At 36.2% G+C, this 20,390-nt stretch overlaps 1 protein-coding gene across 4 annotated transcripts in view; it reads right to left on the reverse strand.

Annotated features, from left to right (window-relative positions):
* FBXL17 (F-box and leucine rich repeat protein 17) overlaps nucleotides 1-20,390 on the reverse strand; it is a 478,542-nt gene that overhangs the window by 132,790 nt on the left and 325,362 nt on the right. The window contains exon 8 of one of the 4 annotated variants that reach the window (XM_019940796.3): nucleotides 10,270-11,196. The exons of the other annotated variants lie outside the window; for them this stretch is intronic. Coding sequence (XP_019796355.1) covers nucleotides 11,189-11,196 — 8 coding nt within the window. The 3' untranslated portion in view covers nucleotides 10,270-11,188. Of the gene's footprint in view, nucleotides 1-10,269; nucleotides 11,197-20,390 lie in introns of those variants that run through there. 4 annotated transcript variants of the gene reach the window in all.

Consider the following 20,390-nt stretch of genomic DNA (forward strand, 5'->3'; position numbering starts at 1 on the left):
TGAGGGTGCGGATAGATGTGCCTTTTTGTTTCAATGGGGTTATTAATTCTAAGATTGGTGTTTAGTGGCAGGAACACCCAGGTGGTCCTACAACCAGGAAAAAAGGAGTCCTCCATGTTTTTTTTTTTTTTTCTTAATTAGAGTTCTGTGTTAGGTTTGGGGCCAAAGGTGGTCATCATCATTTATTCAGTTAACAATTAATTATTAGGTGAGTAATGAATAAGGGTGCAAACTCTGGGGTTAGTCCTTGTAAATCTGAATTCTAGCTCTGTCACTTAAAACCTGCATAAATTTGGGCAAGTTATTTATTTGTGTCTTCATTTTCTCATCTGTAATATGAGAATAATAACAATAATAACTCCCTAGTTAGGACTGTTGTGAGAATTAGGTTAATAAATGTGGAAACCCTTAAAATAGACCTCACACATAACAAGTGCTCAATAAATATTATTAATAATTTTTAATATAAGAAATATGAATAATGTTAAGTCTTGCTTGACAAGCAGCTAAGCAAGGGAGGATGCAGACGGACATGAAAGACAAGGTCCCTGCCAGGGAACCTGTCTGCTGGTATTGGGCATGCATCTTCTTAGGGACTGATAGGATCTGTCTGCGTCAGGATTCCTGAGGTGAAGTACCATCTTAATAACCACCTAATTGTATCCTTATAACAAACGCCAATTTTCAGAATGAAGTCAGGATCAAATCTGAGGCTAAGTGGCTAAAATCATTTTTATATTTGAAGAAGCCCAACTTTATACTTCAAGGTTGACGTATATTAACGAAAGATTTTAAAAAGCGATAATATTGATAGGCATATGAAAGTAAGACTTCCTGAAGATGAATTGAAATGTACATGACTGTAGATAACTGGAAGCCCAAAACACAAAGAACGTCAGCCTTTCTTCTCAGCTCCTTGTGCCTATCTTCAAACGCGGGGGCTTGCTTTCTAAAAGCCTCTGTTCGGTCTGTCTAACATGACTACACAGCTTCTGAAAGTAGAGATGAGACTATAAAAGGCTGAGTTCAAGGAACAAGGCTGAGGCCTCATGGTTTGTAGTCCTGGAGGCCTGAGAAGTGTTGTGGAAAGCAAGTATCATACACATAGAAGATGTATATGTTTCTAAATCCACATTTTTTTTTTTTTTATTTGAAAGAGGATAATGTTCTCTGGAGCAGTGATACCTAAATCTAACTAATCATAAAACTCACCGGAAAAACACTAAAGAACATTAACAAAAAGCTACAGAGCTCTGCCTACCATCCTTACACCCTTACACCACTCCTGCCAAGAGTCAGATTTTAGTAAGTCTGATATAGGGGTAGTAATTTGTACTCCCCAACGCCCCACTTCCCACAAGGATACCCAGAATATTTGAAGGCAGTACCAGGATTGCATGCACTCATCTCGATCTGATCTTTAGAATCATCACTCAGTGCCCAACTTCCATAGAGACCTGGTTTCATCGGTCTGGGGTGGGGCCTGGCGCTGGTGTGTTAGAGAGCATACCCAAGTGTTCCTGAGGTGCAGTGAGAGCTGTGTACCAGGAGCCCTAGTTCAATGCTTTCCTGCTGAGCCTTTTATTGCAAAACTGGACGTGATTTCTGTGCTTCAAAGCAAAGACCAGATGCTACTGTCATTACCAGAAGGTGTTACCTGAGCTCTTACTCTGCATAAGCTACGGCACTGAGTGAAGACACAAACATAACTTGTTACATCCTAACCAGTGATGAAGCCAAATTACAGATAAGATTAAAAAATTAAAAAAAAAATTAAACTCCAGGATGGCAAACGTGCTATGTAACCTTCATCCACTTCCCCAGAAATAACCTGAAGGCTGCTCTTTCAGATCTAAGTTCCTCTTACTACTTTATCTCTTTCTGCTTTTGGTATTTAGATACTACTGCTTATGCTGGAAGAAAAACAATCCTGCATGGTTTATCTGTTATTTTACAATATCCTGTCATCAGCTTGGGAAATGAGGCATCAACATAATTTATTTTCAGGGGCACCTTATATAAGACACACTTTAACATATCTAAGCATATCACTCCATTGTTTCCGGTACAGAGATTTAATCACAATATTTAATGAAATAAAAACTAAATCAGAATTTCTTTCAAATGAAGGGAGAGGAGAGATGAAATATGACTTCACCTGTTTACATCTAAAAATACCGAGATAAAATTATACACACACACACACGACTTTTAAAAATATTAAATTGGGGCAGGTATATAACCATGTAGGCAGGTATATAACCATGTAACGCTGGGATTTTCCTTATGACAAACAAGAACTAGGAGGAACTACGTACAAATCATCTCTCTTTATACAGTTTAATGATCAATAGATCTAGTCAGACTAGGAAGAAATTAACTTTCTATTATGGAAATATAACATATTACAAATATCCTGCACTAACATGAAAAGTATAGTATTAAATTCAGAGCACGGTGAAATTTTCTATTATTGCACATCAGACAAGAATACTTTGTCTCCTGGAGACTGGAACTAGAATCCAAAAACTGTTGGCCTTGAGAAAGATGTATAAACAAAGCTATGACTCTTCCAATTTTTATCATTTTTTAATGTTAAAAATCTTGCCATTATTAAGCGGATTTTGAAACAGGAAGAATTTTTCAGGTCAGTTCTAAGAGTGCTTTGGGGGACAAATTTTTAAAACTTTTTTATCATGGAAAATTTTCAACATACACAAAAGTAAAAAAAATAGTATAATGACCTTCCACGTATTCATCACCTAGTTTCAACAATTAACCCATAGGCAAAATTGTTTCACATATATCTCTGCCGACTTCCCCCACCCTCACGGGCACACTGACTGGATTGTTTTAAAGCAAATGTCAAACAGCATGACATACCATTGGAGGGGGAGGGTGTCAGCGTTTCATCAAGCGATTATCCAGCACCTGAATAATTAGGATTTTGCTTTCTTTTTCAAGGCATAGCTCTTACACTTTTTTCATTCCTAGAATTTTTTTCTCTTATGTCTTAATACTTTTATTAGCTTGCCTGGACAAAAAAAGATTCTTTTAGACTCACATGGTGAGATGATGAGTGATCATTCTTTAGCCATGCGTTTGTCTGATGTCTAATCTGTGGCTCTATCGAAACAATCATCAGGTAAGAAATTAGAGGTGCAGGGATTTTCTAAACCCCCATTTGCAAATATGTTCTAAACAAAGTTATTAAACACATGTAGTTTTTCTGACATTTTTGATATATCAGGAAAGTTCAATGTCAGTGCAGCCTTTACTTTTACATTCATTTGACTAAGCAATAAATACTCTAGGCAGATGTTTTTCATGTATCTAAAAGTCAAGGCCTGCATAATTAGGAACATTTCTTATGTTTTCCTTTATTTAATCTGATATATATTCTAATATATATTTTCCCGAGGGTGTCCCATTTTTACATATAATATCTTCTTTTAATATAATGCTTAGCTTGAAAAAGTGGGTATGTGTTATTGTTCTTCAGGAATCTTCCTCTAAATCATACTCCTTCATATTATTGTGCTATCCCAAATAGATAAGTTACGGCAGTACTAAAACAAAATGTGCTGGTAAACCAGAATTTATACCCGATAATGCCACAGCCAAGCAATTTTTGAATAGAGCCCATCCTAACGGATGAAGCTCACTTCAGACTAACATCCTTTAGCTCAAGAATGCACGATCCCTTCAGTGTCCTATTCAGGGCTGTGGTGCAGAGACTGAAGAGTAAGAATTAGCTAGTAGAGATTTTCCAAATTATGTTAAAATTATACTAAAATCATCATTATGATTAATTCTACATATTTTAAAATACATTTTAAAGGTAAAGACGAATAACCAAGAAAGCTTGGAAGAGGCAGAATAATGCTGATTCATAAATAGAATAAACACTGATTCATAAAGCTCGATTGTTTCTCTGACTATTCAAGGAGGTTTCAAAATTATTTCCAATAAAGGCCAGTGACATGGTATCACAAAAATTGTTTTTAAAAAGAAAAGCTTCCATTTTGATGCCAAATAATTCCAAATGTTACCAAAAAAATCAATGAAATCGTGTGTTTTCTTAATATTGCATTGGTTTAAGTCAGAAGAATTTGTGGTAGGGCAAAATCTGTGTGTGTGTGTGTGTGTGTGTGTGTGTGTATTAGCTTCCCTCCCTCCCTTTGAGGCCACAGATAATTCATTTATGAACCATTTATCTTCAGGCTGAAGATAGCATTTTAAATTGAATATTAAAAAAAACATAAAAGACAATAAGCATACTAAAAAACTTACTTAGATATTTCTATAATGTTACATATGTTTAAAGAAAAATGTTTTTTTAAGTAGAAAAGGAGGCAAAATTAATCTATACTGTCAGAAGGAATGATACTGATTACCCTTGGGGTAGGGTAATGACTGGAAAGGGTAAAGGGAGGGGTGAGGATTGTGAGGTACTGGAAATGTTTGTTTCTTGATCTAGCTGCTGGTAATATGATGTATTCCGTTTGTGAAGATTCACTGAACTTATATGTTCACTTCATACTATACTTAGAGGTTTTTTAAAAAGCAGAAAATGAATTAAAATAGTATTAGACCATTTTTCACACTGTAACACCTGTAGTATTTGCTATTTCTGAATTTTATGTATTAATAAATACTTTTATATACATATAAAATATACAGAAGCGGTTCTTCTAAATAATTTCAATGGTGTACAAGGCCAATTTTTTTTAACCTGATTCATTTAAAATATATGCATCTTTGAGGTTTTAGGAATAATTTTGAATGTGACACAGCCTCCATTAAGAGTAAAGATGGCTAAATAAACTCTTTAGTATAGGATATTTAAACTATGTCAGGTGAATGAAAAGAGCCAAAAAACAAGGATATATTCCTCATCAATTCCAGTAGGCCTTATTTTAGAGACTATAAAACTTCCCTTACTTTTTAGGAAAAAAAATCATCTGTCCCTTAAGAGTTTGTATAGGTATGTATTAATGTAACCCAAAGCCTTATGAACTCAAATTTCTGAGGGGTTTATAAATTATTCAGATCTTTAAAAGAGTTATTTTTGAAAAATAATGAGATGTAAGAAATTCAAGTAGTCTGGTCCCACTTAACGTTTAATTTAATAATATTATCAAATAAAAATAAAGAATATTAAATAAATAAGTAGTATTAAATCAATGAGTATTTAACTTAGTTCTGTGAAACCTAGTAAAAGGCCTAAAACTGCTATTACAAAAGACGGTGAAAGTTCTGGACATGGAACATGGAAAATGAAAAAAACGCAGACATGGAAAAACGCAGGCATTAAAGGAGTCAAAAAATTGAAATCTGCGACTGATGAAGTACAGTGGGGTAGTTGAGTCTGGAAGAGACAGCCCGCCAGAACAGATTTATTCCTTTAGCTACAGTTAGACACTCAGGTAGAAGAAGAAGCTACTTAATTTTACGGTTAACTTATCACCAAAAACTCAACAACTTGAACCATGTTGAAATGCTCACAAACCATTACAAATTCCGAATGTTCTCATATCTGCCGTGCCTGGTTTTCACCTTTGTTCATATAACGCTGCTCACTCTGCGGCCCAGTTTTCCTGCTCAAATCCTTCCTTCCTTCTTCCACCAGTCTAAAATCTTCATCCTCTCCAAAATCTCCCCTGATCACACTCCAGTGCTCAATTATCTTTTTCCTTCTCTAAATTCCTTTGACACGGCTTAACTCTTATGTAAGCAGTGTTTTATGAATGAAACTCTCATTTTTTCTGATGGGGAAAGTAAAGAAAGGACAAATCCTGTCTACTCCATTTTCTCTTTGCATCTCTGTGACAGTCCGATTCACAGACAAAGAAATTGGGACTCAGGGAGACTGAATAATTTGCTTGTCTTCACACAGATATTAAGAAGCAAGATTGGGTTCTGAACTCGGGCCTGCTTGACTCCAAAGTATTAAAGCCTCTGCCTTCAAGCAGATAGTGATTTGGGAAGACAGAGAGAATCATATTTCACCATGAAACCTCTCCTAGAAAATGGACTGCATTACTAAGTTCACTACTCCTAGCACATTACCTGAGACAGATGTAGATAAAAAATATTGGAAGGAAGATAAAGAATTTGCTCATGTTCGTACACACTGTTAGTGGCAGGACAGGGACTAGAAACCATCTCCTGGCTCCTCTGCACCACACTCAAGAGAGTTCAAGGATGAAAGATTATATCTAAGCAGGCAGCACATTGCAGTGGAAAGACTACCAGATTTAGGGGCAGAGAGATGCGGGTTTAAATCCTTTCTCTACCATTAATTTATATCCTTAGGCAACTTTTGAGTATATTTCCTTATCAGTACAACAATAATAATACAGATATTGAAGGTCTATAATGTGAAGACTAAGGGATCCAGCATATGTTAAATTACTAACAAAATACTCAGAGCTAGTCTCTCCGCTCCTCCCAATTTATATGTAATATTAAAATGCTGAACTCTGGTATTCTACTGACACCACATCATTTCCAAGGGTTCATCATAAAGCACAGCCCAGAAATCCGACGGATGTCCTCTACAGGGGATCCACCCCACATGGGCTTCCCGTGACCCCTCTAGGCAGCCTAATGAGAAAACAGTGCTCCTTGCTTTTCATTACCCAAGAATATTAAAGAGATGGCATCTTGAAAACAATTTCAAGAATTGACTATCATATCAACTAATACAGGTTTCATTACAAGAGGGCAAGGAGTTATGAAGAAGATGGTTTCCTTTTTATTTGTCTGATTTGTTCCTATCTGTCTTCCAGGATGTCAGATGGATAGTCTGCTCTATTTATAAATGATACTACAGCTGAGAACAAAGGATGAGGTAATAAAAAGAAAGAAAAAGCCTCAGAAAGATGAAGGAGGTAAACTTAAGGCCTATTAATTAGATGTATGAATTAACACCCTGAGTCACCAAGTCAATAAAATAAATAAAATCCATTTTCAGTGACTGGTTGCATCTTTGCCACAAAGAAAGAAAAACAGAAGTCACACTGACATCCATTTTTCTCATATTACACTAATTTAGAATGAATTCAGAAATGGAGTTTTACATTAAAGATAGTTAGTCTAGAGCTGCACTCTCCAATATAGTAGCCACTCCAGCGATTAGTGCACTTGGGCACTTGCAACATGGAGAGTCCAAATTGAGATGTGCTTAAAGGGAAAATACACACCAGATTTCAAAGACTTCATATAAGAAAAAAGAATGTAAAATATCTCGGTAGTAATATTTTTAATTAATTGCATGATGGAATGATAATATTTTGATTACATTTTATTAAGTATATCATTGAAAGGAATTTCACCAGCTCCTTTTCACTTCTTTCAATATGCTATTAGAAAACTTTAAATTACATATGTAGCTCAAATCTGTGGCTTGCATTACATTTGTATTGGACAGTACTGGCCTAGAATGAGAATCAAAGATATTTGATACTCAGGCAAGTGACAATACATGAGAAATACTCTCTCTGACTCAAACAGAAGGGGTTGAACTTCATTAAGAATTCCATGTGCAAACTGTTTCTTGAGTCACAGATGCTGATGTGATTTTATACAGTAGGTATTTAGCATGTTACATTGCTACCTGAAATGTTTTTGCTCTTTAGGATTATGATCTACCAAGATAAGATTTAAAGAACTTAATTGTAAATATATACTATAAATATAAATTCTAATACATAAATATAAATTCTAAATGACACAGATGTCACTAGAATATGGAGTTCAGTACATATATATATGTATATGTAAAATTTTTGAGGTCAGAAAGTCAAACAAAAACCTTGAGAAAACTGAGATTTGTCATTTCTTTCCTAAACTACTCCAATATCTTTCCTGTTATCACTCTCTCCACTGATCTCTTCTCAGTGCAACTCATCCTCACACCGCTGTTAGAGTCCTCTTTTGGAAGATAAATTGGATTTTATCACTTTCCTCCTCAAACACCTCCAATAACTCCCAACATTTATAGCATAAAGTCTAAAATCTTTAGAGTTAAAGCTTGCCAACATCTCACTCCAAATTAACTTTCCACTTTCATCTTTGAGAATTCTCCACCGCAGGCGAATGCCTCGCCCTCCCCGATCATGCCAAGCTTGCTCATAGCTCTGCTGCCCCTGTCTCCCTCCTTGTCTGCTGGTGAGCTCTCCCTGCCTTCAGTGCTACCCGCAGGTGACCTCCAGGAATCTGGTACATGGCTATCATCATATATCCCACTCACCGCACTATACTGTACAGGTCTAGCGCTCCTGCCAAGACCAGTTTGATAGGGAGTAGGATAAAGATAAGAACCTAGTGTTGTCGTTTTTTTTCTTATTCTTTTTAAAAATTATTATTGAGATATAATCAACATATAACATATTAGTTCCAGGTGTACAACATAATGATTTGATATATGTATATACTGTGAAATGGTTACCACAATAAGTTCACTTAACATCTATCTCCACACATAGTTACAATTTTGTGTGTGTGATGAGAACTTTTAAGACTTACTCTCTCATCAACTTGTAAATATGCAATGCAGTATTTTTTTTGATGTGTTAATGTAGGTTTATTTTTTATTATTATTTTTAAATTTTTATTTCATTTTATTTTTTTATACAGCCGGTTCTCATTAGTTATCTATGTTATACATATTAGTGTATATATGTCAATCCCAATCTCCCAATTCATCCCACCACCACCTCCCCTGCTTTCCCCGCCTTGGTGTCCATACGTTTGTTCTCTACATCTGTCTCTATTTCTGCCTTGCAAACCGGTTCATCTGTACCATTTTTCTAGATTCCACATACATGCGTTAATATACGATATATGTTTTTCTCTTTCTGACTTACTTCACTCTGTATGACAGTCTCTAGGTCCATCCACATCTCTACAAATGACCCAATTTCATTCCTTTTTATGGCTGAGTAATATTCCATTGTATTTATGTACCACACCTTCTTTATCCATTCATCAATGGGCATTTAGGTTGCTTCCATGTTCTGGCTATTGTAAATAGTGCTGCAATGAACATTGGGATGCATGTGTCTTTTTGAATTATGATTTATTTTACCTTTGTGTCCCCAGTATCTAGTACAGTGACAGACATGAACTAGGTGTTCAATAAATATTTATTGGTTAAGAGAATTATGTTTTTTTCCTCTATCACCTTAGGCACTAGCCACATAAGACTCTCACGTTTCTGAAACATGTAGTACTTTCCTACATGCCTACTGTCCCATCACATCTTGGAATGCTTTTCTTTTTGAAATTTGTTTACTTTTGGTTTTAGTTCTATCAGAATAATACATGTTTATTGTTAAAAAAAATAATAAGTTAAATGCTACAACCAGCAGTCTCATGCTGTACGTGTCCTCATTTCCAAACCCTACTTCCTGAAATCAACTACTTCCAACTACTTAGGTCTTTTTAAAATTTTTCCCTTCATTCTTATATTTCTCAGGCCTTGTTCTCAAGGAGGACATAGGCAAAAGAAGGCAGGTCTATCTCAATCTTCATGCTCACTAAAATGTCTTGCAGAGTACTTTACTTTACATATAATAGATACTCAATAAACCCTTGTTGCTTGATTAAATGAATGGATAAGTGAATATTCATGCTCTTTGGTGCTTGAGCACAAACTACTCAACAGTCTGAATCAGAGACACCTTCATATACCACAGTCAAAGCAAAGTAACAAGTTAAAATGGGGTGTCAATTGAGAAGTAGGAAGGAGATAATGAAAGGCAAAACAAGGTGGGTGGAAAACACGAAGTTCTCCAAAGTTAAAAAGGTCAGGGTAGTCACATAATAGAATGTGAATGAAATTTAGATTCAGATAAACTTAGATTTGCCTTCTAGCTGCATAGGCTTGGGTAAATTACAGAATTTTCCTGGGTCTCAGTTTTCTTATCTATAAAATGGGGATAATGCTCCTTCCTTTCCAGATTTGCCATAAGTGTATGGTATGCTCTATAAATGGAAGCTGCTTTCTTATTACTGGGTATGTATATGGGAATAATAATAACAATAACAACAACATCACTCTGGAAACCTTGAAGATGAGGCAGACGGATGGTTTAACCAGAAGCTTCTTATACACTTTTTTTTTTTAACATCTTTATTGGGGTATAATTGCTTTACAATGGTGTGTTAGTTTCTGCTTTATAACAAAGTGAATCAGCTGTATGTATACATATATCCCCATATCTCCTCCCTCTTGCGTCTCCCTCCCACCCTCCCTATCTCACCACTCTAGGTGGTCACAAAGCACCGAGCTGATCTCTCTGTGCTATGCAGCTGCTTCCCAGTAGCTATCTGTTTTACATTTGGTAGTGTATATATGTCCATGCCACTCTCTCTGTCACAGCTTACCCTTCCTCCTCCCCATATCCTCAAGTCCACCTTCTAGTAGGTCTGTGTCTTTATTCCCATCTTGCCCCTAGGTTTTTCATGATCATTGTTTTTTCTTACATTCCATATATATGTGTTAGCATACGGTACTGGTTTTTCTCTTTCTGACTTACTTCACTCTGTATGACAGACTCTAGGTCCATCCACCTCACTACAAATAACTCAATTTCATTTCTTTTTATGGCTGAGTAATATTCCATTGCATATATGTGCCACATCTTCTTTACCCATTCATCTGTTGATGGACACTTAGGTTGCTTCCATGTCCTGGCTATTGTAAATAGAGCTGCAGTGAACATTTTGGTACATGACTCTTTTTGAATTATGGTTTTCTCAGGGTATATGACCAGTAGTGGGATTGCTGGGTCATATGGTAGTTCTATTTTTAGTTTTTTAAGGAACCTCCATACTGTTCTCCGTAGTGGCTGTATCAATTCACATTCCCACCAACAGTGCAAGAGGGTTCCCTTTTCTCCACACCCTCTCCAGCATTTATCGTTTGTAGATGTTTTGATGACGGCCACTCTGACCAGTGTGAGGTGATACCTCATTATGGTTTTGATTTGCATTTCTCTAATAATTAGTGATGTTCAGCATCCTTTCATGTGTTTGTTGGCAATCTGTCTATCTTCTTTGGAGAAAGAAATGTCTACTTAGGTCTTCCTCGCATTTTTGGATGGGGTTGTTTGTCTTTTTGATATTGAACTGCATGAGCTGCTTGTAAATTTTGGAGATTATACTTATTGCTGAGGCTTCACCAGACTAGGGTGGAAACAGAAAGAAGCGGTTACACTTGGTAATGGAAAGTATGTGGGGAGGACATGAGGACAGGCTCCTTCTAGCAGCACTGTAAAGGCAGAATTCTACTTACATCTATATGTTAATCATCTTTTTGTTTGCTTGTTTTTTCCGGAGAGTCTAGCAAGGAAAATCAAGTCTCTTTCTTAGATGGCACACTCAGAAGCACAGTAACAATATTTCAGAAATGACAATGGATATGTGATTCCTGCTAAAATTTAATACATATGCTTGATGGAAAGGTAAATTTCGTAACATCCTATACTAATGTAATCCATACACTGAATAAAAATTCTATCTTCAACTTTCTATTAAGAGAGATAGCCAGAGTCTCAAGACAATAAAATCGAACTAGAGGGTATCAAATAGCAGAGCCTTAAATTGCTCTCAGCATCTCCATGATGATTCAGTGCATTAATGGTAAGTGATTGGTTAAAAGCATTTAAATCAACCTTACATCCTTGAAATTTTCCATGAACAAAAACAATATCCATTTAGAAAGATCTCGCAAAAATGAATTTGTTGTAAAGAAAAAGAGAAAGAGCACAATAAATTATTTTAAAGCATTTGGCTAGTGAAGTAACATCATCTGCTAGGTGGAACAGAACATAAGCCCTTGAATCACGAAGTAGTCATAGGTGATGGGTAACCAAAAACACCTGTGCTCACTTCCATTTACTATGGACACATGGAATTATGAACTAGCTGATGCACATAATCATTAAATTGATCTGCAAATATAAAACCTCAAATGATTGAGGTTTTATATGGTATTTTATATGAATGATGTCCTCATAGCCCTAAATAACCTAAGAATAGAAGGAAGAAAAATTCTCTTCATATATGGTAGTAGACTTTGTTAGTTTTGCAATATTTTTATATATAACAACTGTAACTATTTACTAGCTACGATCTAATTTAGAGAAGAGAAAACCCCAAGCAGAAATAAGGATGGTATGTGTGGATGTTTTTACGTTTGTAATGAAAGAATGACAAGTCAAAACCAAGTCTCCAAAATGGAACTAATTTCTAATTAAATGACTTCATCATTACAAATTTTTAAGTTAATGCTCATTATAATATTAAATGCTCATTATAATAGCAAAAGTAGAACTTAGGTAATCTGAATTTAAATATTTGAGTAAATTAAAAATGTATCTCTTTCAACCTAATTCTTTGGCTGAAGGAACAGAAAAGAAATTAGTTTCTTGGGGTTAGCTCTCCTATGTTCTAGAATAAAAACAAAAACAAACTACAAACAAACAAAAACGTCCCCTTTCTGAATGAGAATCTGACCTTTGGTTAACTTCCTAGATGTGTTCTCCAAAAATGGTACATTAACCATGTTGCTAGGCAACATTGCTTACAGTATCAATGATCCCCTAATTGGTAGACAGCATCTGTCTGGTTTAAGGGAACTATAAATACCTGGTGGGGACACCACTGCTTAGATTCCCTGAGTACACTCATTCTTGTAACTGGACATGTAACTGTTAGGGATGCTAGATGCTATGCCTATTGGTTGTTTTAAAAGATTATTAGTTCTCAGAGGTTTGAAGCTTCTAAGCCAGAGTAGTGCCCACACCCATGCAATGTGGATCTCATCTCCTGGTACTTAAGCCTTCACCTGGTTGGTGAAAGAAGATGTTTCCTGGCTGCTGGGTGAGCTGTGGAACGGGCTGCTGTGAGGTCTCCCACAGAAAAGGACCAGCCGACACTGCCCTATGGCAAGCTGAGGTCCCCATCCTTCGCCCTTCTGAGTAGACTGTGCCAAGTGCCCCGTGCAACAGCTAAATGTCTAAGTGTTTAGTTGAACCTAATACGACCTCATGGTAGGCAAGGCGCCTAAATGTTTAACTTTTAGTATTGCTTTTGGTTTTAGCCCTACATGTAACCCAGGATAACAATACTGCTAAAGTCATGAACAAATTAACTTTAATAACATTTTAATTCATTCATTCACCCAAGAATATTTTAGAAAGTTCATCGTAGCTGTTCTGTGATAGACTGTAAGGTAAGGAGAAGACAAATAGGGGATAAAATTAAGTGGCCAGTGCAGTTATCAGTGGAGCTGGCTCTATTCGAGATACATTTTGAGGGTAGAGTTGACCTGGCTTGTTAATGCATGTTGATGAGGTATGAAGAAAAATGAGGCATCAGAGACACCTAAGTTTTGGCTGGAGTAACTAGGTGAATAGTGATGCCCGTTCTGAGTCAGAGAAGACAGGTAGTGCTAACAAAGACGTGGTAGACATGGTGAAGAGTAAACAGCCTTCCACTCTGCATTTAGATTAACCCACTGAAAAGTAAGTACTTACATAAGCCAGTTTGGGGAAATGGTGCTCTGAGAATAGTGATAATAAGGATCCAGTTTTATAATCAGCATTACATACTTAATTCTTTTTACAGGGAGCAGGAACGAATAAAGAAGAAAAAGGAGGAAAGGCAAAACACATCTTTAAGTGTGCAGCACATCATGTGTTAAATTGAAACAACCCCAAAGTTCAACTTCCTTCACTGTTCAAGGAGAAAATCCTTTACTATGTACTTCACGATAAAGGATTTGCAACTATATGGTGCTTGAGAAATATGCTATTGCTATAATTTAACTCACTGTATGTGGGCTTCAAGATGCACAGTGGCATTCCAAAGCAACTTTTAAAGAAAATTGCATGGAATTTTCAAGACATCAGGAGCGTTCTTAAAAGTTATGCAGAGAAAACGGATTTTTGATAGTTATGAATTACATTTAGTGCTGCCAGATTGCAGGGAACGCTCTTTTTGCCTCAGTATGGTAGAATTACTGTTGACAAAGTTTTAATTTAAATTTTTAAGGGTTTAAATGGAAGAATATAGGTCACTGAATTTTCATTCACTGTGTGAGTATTACTAGCGGCAGAAAGCAGGCTTTGTTAGTGAGGGTCCAATTTTGGGCCTGGAGTCCATCTTTTCTGTAGTAGTTAGTTGGGAATTGAGTATGTGTTAGCGAGCATAATTTAGCTCTCAGTCAGTCGATCAGTGGACTGAACACGTACAGTTAGAAACCTGCTTGGCACAGAACAGAAACTCGGTTCAGAAAATACTAAATGCATCTGTGAGACAGACTCAAGTCTGCACAAATCATATATTACAATCACAAGCTGGAAGGGATTCGATCTTGCCTAGCAGGTCGTAGATTTGGATAGACTTGTAATAGTCTGAAAACACACTACACAGCTCCAAAGTCTAATTCTAAAATTTTCAACTGGTTTCCTGAAGTTGAAAAAAACGAGGTAAATATTTGTAGAGCCCACTGCATGTAAAACTTGTTTTAAAGAGGCTTGCGATATATCAGGAAACCTTAAGAAATTACAGTAGGCATCTAATTTAAATGCTGTATCTTAAAATAACTAATTTAAAGGTATATGCTATATAGGCTATTAAAAATAAAAATCATTTTCCTGAATAAAAAGTTAAAAATTCTATGTTTTCATATATTTGAGAGACTAGAATAGATTTCAAATCAACATTCTGTTTGACGAAAAGATGAAGTATGAGCTATGTGAGAAAAGCGGTATAATTATTGAAAGGCTTTTTCCACATAATTTGCCTTTCTGCATAATTTGTGGGCGGGTGGGGGATCTTTCTCCAGGTTTGTACTGTGTTTGGTGCCCTGTTTGTCCTCAGTGCCCCCAGCTCTAGAATCCATGTTTTCCTCCACAGATTGATGAATGTGATGGATAATACTGACATGTGTAGCACATACTCATGCACATTCCCTGAATTTGCTCTAAGCCCAAAATACTGTGGAAGTAAATTTTAGGAGAATATGCCTATGTGGAGTAAAGGACTGGCCTTCACAATAATATATTTTGTAAGCATGTAAATAATTAGTAATGCTATACTGGTAAGTACCACACCGAATGCTCTGACAACAAAGAAGCCACAAATTATGTGCAAATTTCAGCATGCCTGCTAAACTTCTCTCTCTTTCTGCCACTCAAGAAGAAATTATCAGAGTCCAAGTGAGTGAAAAGAAGAAGTCACTGAATCTGTTCTAATTTCTAATTTTTTAGAAAGAAAATCCTTTGCAAACCTTGATTGCAAGGTGCGTTGTAATCCCGAAGTTGAAAACGAATGCATTAGAGGATTTCACCCAATTTCTTATGTAAACTAGTGCAGAAGGTATGATTCTCATGAAAAGCCAAGTACGTTTGCCTCAACATAAAATAGGACTGATTGAATTTCAAACTCTTCATTTATTTTGTAGAGCTGAAATGTTAAGTTCCTTACTGCTGTTCAAAATTGGCTTGAATCTTATTTATTCTGACATATATGTATATATATCATATATATACTATTGTAATATGTATGTGCTATTATCAATACATAGATATAACAGTAGTCCCTCCTTATCTGTGGGGGATTCGTTCCAAGACCCCTAGAGGATGCTGAAACCTTGGATAGCACCGAACCTTACATATACTATGGTTTTTCCTATACATACATGCCTATGATAAAGTTTAATTTATTATTTTAGGCACAGTAACAGAGTATCCAAATTGCCATCATCACTACTCTTGCAACTTTGGGGCCATTATTAAGTAAAATAAGAGTTCCTTGAACACAAGCACTGTTATACTCCAATAATCATCTGAGGACTGAAAGGGCTACTATGACTAATGGGTGGGTACAGTAAGCAACCTGGACACACTGGGCAAAGGGATAATTCACCTCCTGGGTGGGATGGAGTGGGACAGTGCAAGATTTCATCACGCTACTCAGAAAGGCACAAAATTTAAAACTTACAAACTTTATTTCTGGAATTTTCCACTTAATATTTTTGGACCAAGGTTGACTGTGGGTAACTGAAATCATGAATAAGGGAGATTACTGTATTCTCATTCATTTAAAAGAAGTTTTTGGTTACTATAGGATATAAATGATTTAAAATTTCAAATATATTCTCCTCAAGTATGTTCAGAAAGTGTTATTCTAGATGGTTTTGTCTTGGTCATGAGCTGCTTCCTGCATGACTGTCTCATCCTCAGTACCCCAGAGAAGCACCTCTGGACTTCAAATCTCCAAATCTGACTTTCCAAGGCTGACTTCAGAAAGATTCTCAAACAGAGGGCAGAAGAAGGGGCTGGATCCTATGAGGGCATTATTGTGATTTCAAATCTAAAAGAACAGAAGAATCCTTTATGAGAGGAAGTGAAATATCTTCAAAGCAAAACTGCTTTCTTGGAGAAGCTCCTAGAGGCCGTATGTGAGGAAAGAGATAATAGAAAGAAAGAAAATGGGAAATTTAACCTAAGAAAGTGATAGAGATGATTAAAAATATATTACAAGTATCACTCATCAAACATTACTTAGCTAGTTTTCTACATACTTTTTTTTTCCGCTTCTAAGAATTATTTACCATATAAAATATTTTTGGCAAGCAAAATTTACATTATACCAGTATGAAGGTAGTTCATTTAAAAAAGCCATACATATTAATATATATAAAATAGAAGAGTACCATAACTCCCTGAAGACAGAGAGAACTTTTTTGTTTACTTCTTATTTCTAATTTTTAAAATCTCCTTTTCTCTGCCCATACTCAGTCATTCTCAATGAAAGACAAGTTGCTTTCAGGCATTGGGCATGCACTGCATACAGAGGCACATAGGCTGGATCAGTCACATCAAACTCAACACAACTGTTTGAAAAGTTGAAAAGTTCAAACTATTTATTTAATGTCATGCAGATAAACCCAAGAAAAGGAAAACATTTGACAGACAAATTCTCATTGACTGAGTCTTAAAAAGCCAAGGCAATGTTTTAGGATATGGGCTAAAATGAATAGTTTCATATTCAAGTTAAAAGTAAGTTTGACTTAATTAGGAAATTAAATTAACCAAACTACCTTTCTGCCTCAAGTGAAAGTTCCATTTAATATCTATCCTAAAGTGAAATCATAAAGGGAATCTATTCGATTCTCTTACTCCCAAAGATATGAGAGGAAAGGAATATTAACTCCTTATTTCATAGATAATAAGATCAACACACTGGATTTGATGAGCTTGGGAAGGTTGGCACCTTCTACCTCAAGAACAGTGTCCATTTTGTATCAAGGAAATCCACCAGTTTCCTGCTCTTAAGCAGGTCACTGACTGAGAGGTCTAGTTTTTATTTATACTTTGAAGGAGATGAAATAGAGCAGTGTTTTACAAACTGCTAGTCACTCTAGTAAGCGATGAAATAACTTTAGTGAAAATCCAACAAGCACTTTAAATGCAAAATGTATTTTTCACAGTAGAACAAGGAAGTTTAAAAGCCCTGAATAAGATTATGTAACACCATACAGTTTGAACACTTTTCTACGTATTTCCAAATGGGTCCAAGAGGTCGTATTTTAGGACTTACTTAAAACAAATGCAGAATATCTGAGACAAAATTAGAAGGAAATCCCCAGAAAATTGATGGGGTAGCTAAAATGTAAAAGTACCTCTCCTTCCCAAGTTCCACTCCTAATTTCTCCAAAAGCAGAAAATGTGGGTAGAATTAAGAGAGTGTTGGATACAGGCATACCTCGGAGCTATTGCAGGGTAGGTTCCACACCACCACAATAAAGTGAATATTGCAATAAAGCAAGTCACACGAATTTTTTGGTTTCCCAGTGCGTATAAAGGTTATGTTTATACTATAATGTAGTCTATTATGTGTGCAATAGCATTATGTTTAAAAAAACCAAGGTAGATAACTTAATTAAAATATACTTTATTGCTAAAAAATGCTAACCATCATCTGAGCTTTCAGTGAGTCATAGTAGAACGTCAAAGATTACTGATCACAGATCACAATAAGAAATAAAGTAATAAAGGGAAAGTTTGAAACATTCTGAGAATTACCAAAATGCAACACACAGACACAAAATGAGCAAATGTGTTGGAGAAATGGTGCCAATAGACTTGTTCGACATAGGGTTGCCACAAACCTCCAATTTGTAAATATCGCAGTATTTACAAAGTGCAATAAGGCAAAGCAAAATAAAATGAGGTATGCCTGTGTAAGGAACTAGAAATTTCTAGTGTGTTGAGAATCCCTAAATGAGGATTCTCTAAAACCCAGGGGGCTGATGTTACTGAGTTGTAATGGAAAAGTTGGACTTGTGATGAGATCTAAAATAGGTTTTAAGCTGGAGGCTTAAAATACAGAAAATACTGTGATGTAAGATTCAGAGAGCAGCATAGACTTCAAAGATACATTTTTTTAAAAAGCCTAATTCATTCAAGAACCAAAGTTCTTTAGAAAAACGGCTGATGCCATGTCTCCAGCATGAAATGCACAAGATGAGCCGGGCATATCTTGACATAATCAGTCTATGTCAAATGGACAGGGGAACCATTTTGAAGAAGCTTGTACTACCAAAAGATAGGACAATTTGAGTTATCAATTTAAAAATAACTGCAATGGATTATTGAGTTTATAATAATACTTAAACAAAAGCAACAACAACACCTCATTGGTCACCTTGGAAGAATAATGGAAATGAAATTAGCATTTTAAAAACTGGTAAATAAAGAGAAAGTATCATTCCTTCCTTTCCTATATAAATTGAACTCAAGTAAACCAAGAAGTCAATAAAGGAAAGTTGCTCTTAATAATAAGGAAATCCTGCTAATAAATAAAAAGAGAAAGAACTTCTGGTAAGGTTTAATCCTACCAGTGTTAATGGATATAACAATGTGAGACTAATTTGTGAAAGACATACAGTAAAATCAATTAGTTTAATGTTTTTCTTGTTTTGTTTTTTTGCGTTACGCGGGCCTCTCACTGTCGTGGCCTCTCCCGCTGCAGAGCACAGGCTCCGGACGTGCAGGCTCAGCGGCCATGGCTCACGGGCCCAGCCGCTCCGCGGCATGTGGGATCCTCCCGGACTCGGGCACGAACCCATGTCCCCTGCATCAGCACGCGGACTCTCAACCACTGCACCACCAGGGAAGCCCTAGTTTAATGTTTAATTTATATTTTGCTATGAGCATTACTATCATTTTCTAATGGGAAACTTGGTGGACGTTTGTTTTGTTTTGCTTTTCCGTTGTTTTTTTTTTCCCCAAAATAAATCAGATGCCAAGTGTCTTAAGTAGGCTAATTAACCAGTAAATAGTGAAGGAGATTTAGTCAAACACACAGCTGGGGAGGGCATAATTATCTTAAATTATCTTAAAGAGAAGGTGAGACCCTAAGAGAGCACTTGTAGATATAATTTACTGCTTTAGAAGGAAGAGATGCAGCCCTTGGGTTTTTACCCCCTTTCGGCTCCTACTTCTCATGATATTTCAGAAAATGAGGAGCACTGATGCTAAACAGCATAAAGGAGGCAGAGAGCAAAGCCACATTGAAGAGAGATTCAATTTTGACTTCTCAGAGGACATTCTCGGAAGAGGCTCTCCTAAGGGAAGAAAAGTAAGGGGCACCTGATGCAGGTGATGACTCTGAGGCCCCGGGAACTTCTGAGCCCAGGTTTAAGGAAGAACTTAAAGAAGAGAACAATTGCTTATGTTTTTGAGAATGGTACAACTGTGTATCTTTAGAAATATCTGTACTTTAAAAAAATGGAATAAAATACCTAGGAATAAACCTACCTAAGGAGACAAAAGACCTGTATGCAGAAAACTATAAGACACTGATGAAAGAAATTAAAGATGATACAAACAGATGGAGAGATATACCATGTTCTTGGATTGGAAGAATCAACATTGTGAAAATGACTATACTACCCAAAGCAATCTACAGATTCAATACAATCCCTATCAAACTACCAATGGCATTTTTCACAGAACTAGAACAAAAAATTTCACAATTTGTATGTGGAAACACAAAAGACCCTGAATAGCCAAAGCAATATTGAGAAGAAAAACGGAGCTAGAGGAATCAGGCTCCTGGACTTCAGACTATACTACAAAGCTACAATAATCAAGACAGTATGGTACTGGCACAAAAACAGAAATATAGATCAATGGAACAGGATAGAAAGCCCAGAGATAAACCCACACACATATGGTCACTTTATTTTTGATAAAGGAGGCAAGAATATACAGTGGAGAAAAGACAGCCTCTTCAATAGGTGATGCTGGGAAAATTGGACAGCTACATGAAAAAGAATGAAACTAGATCACTCCCTAACACCA

Source organism: Tursiops truncatus, chromosome 3 (genome assembly GCF_011762595.2).
Source record: "Tursiops truncatus isolate mTurTru1 chromosome 3, mTurTru1.mat.Y, whole genome shotgun sequence".
Taxonomy (NCBI): Eukaryota; Metazoa; Chordata; class Mammalia; order Artiodactyla; family Delphinidae; genus Tursiops; species Tursiops truncatus.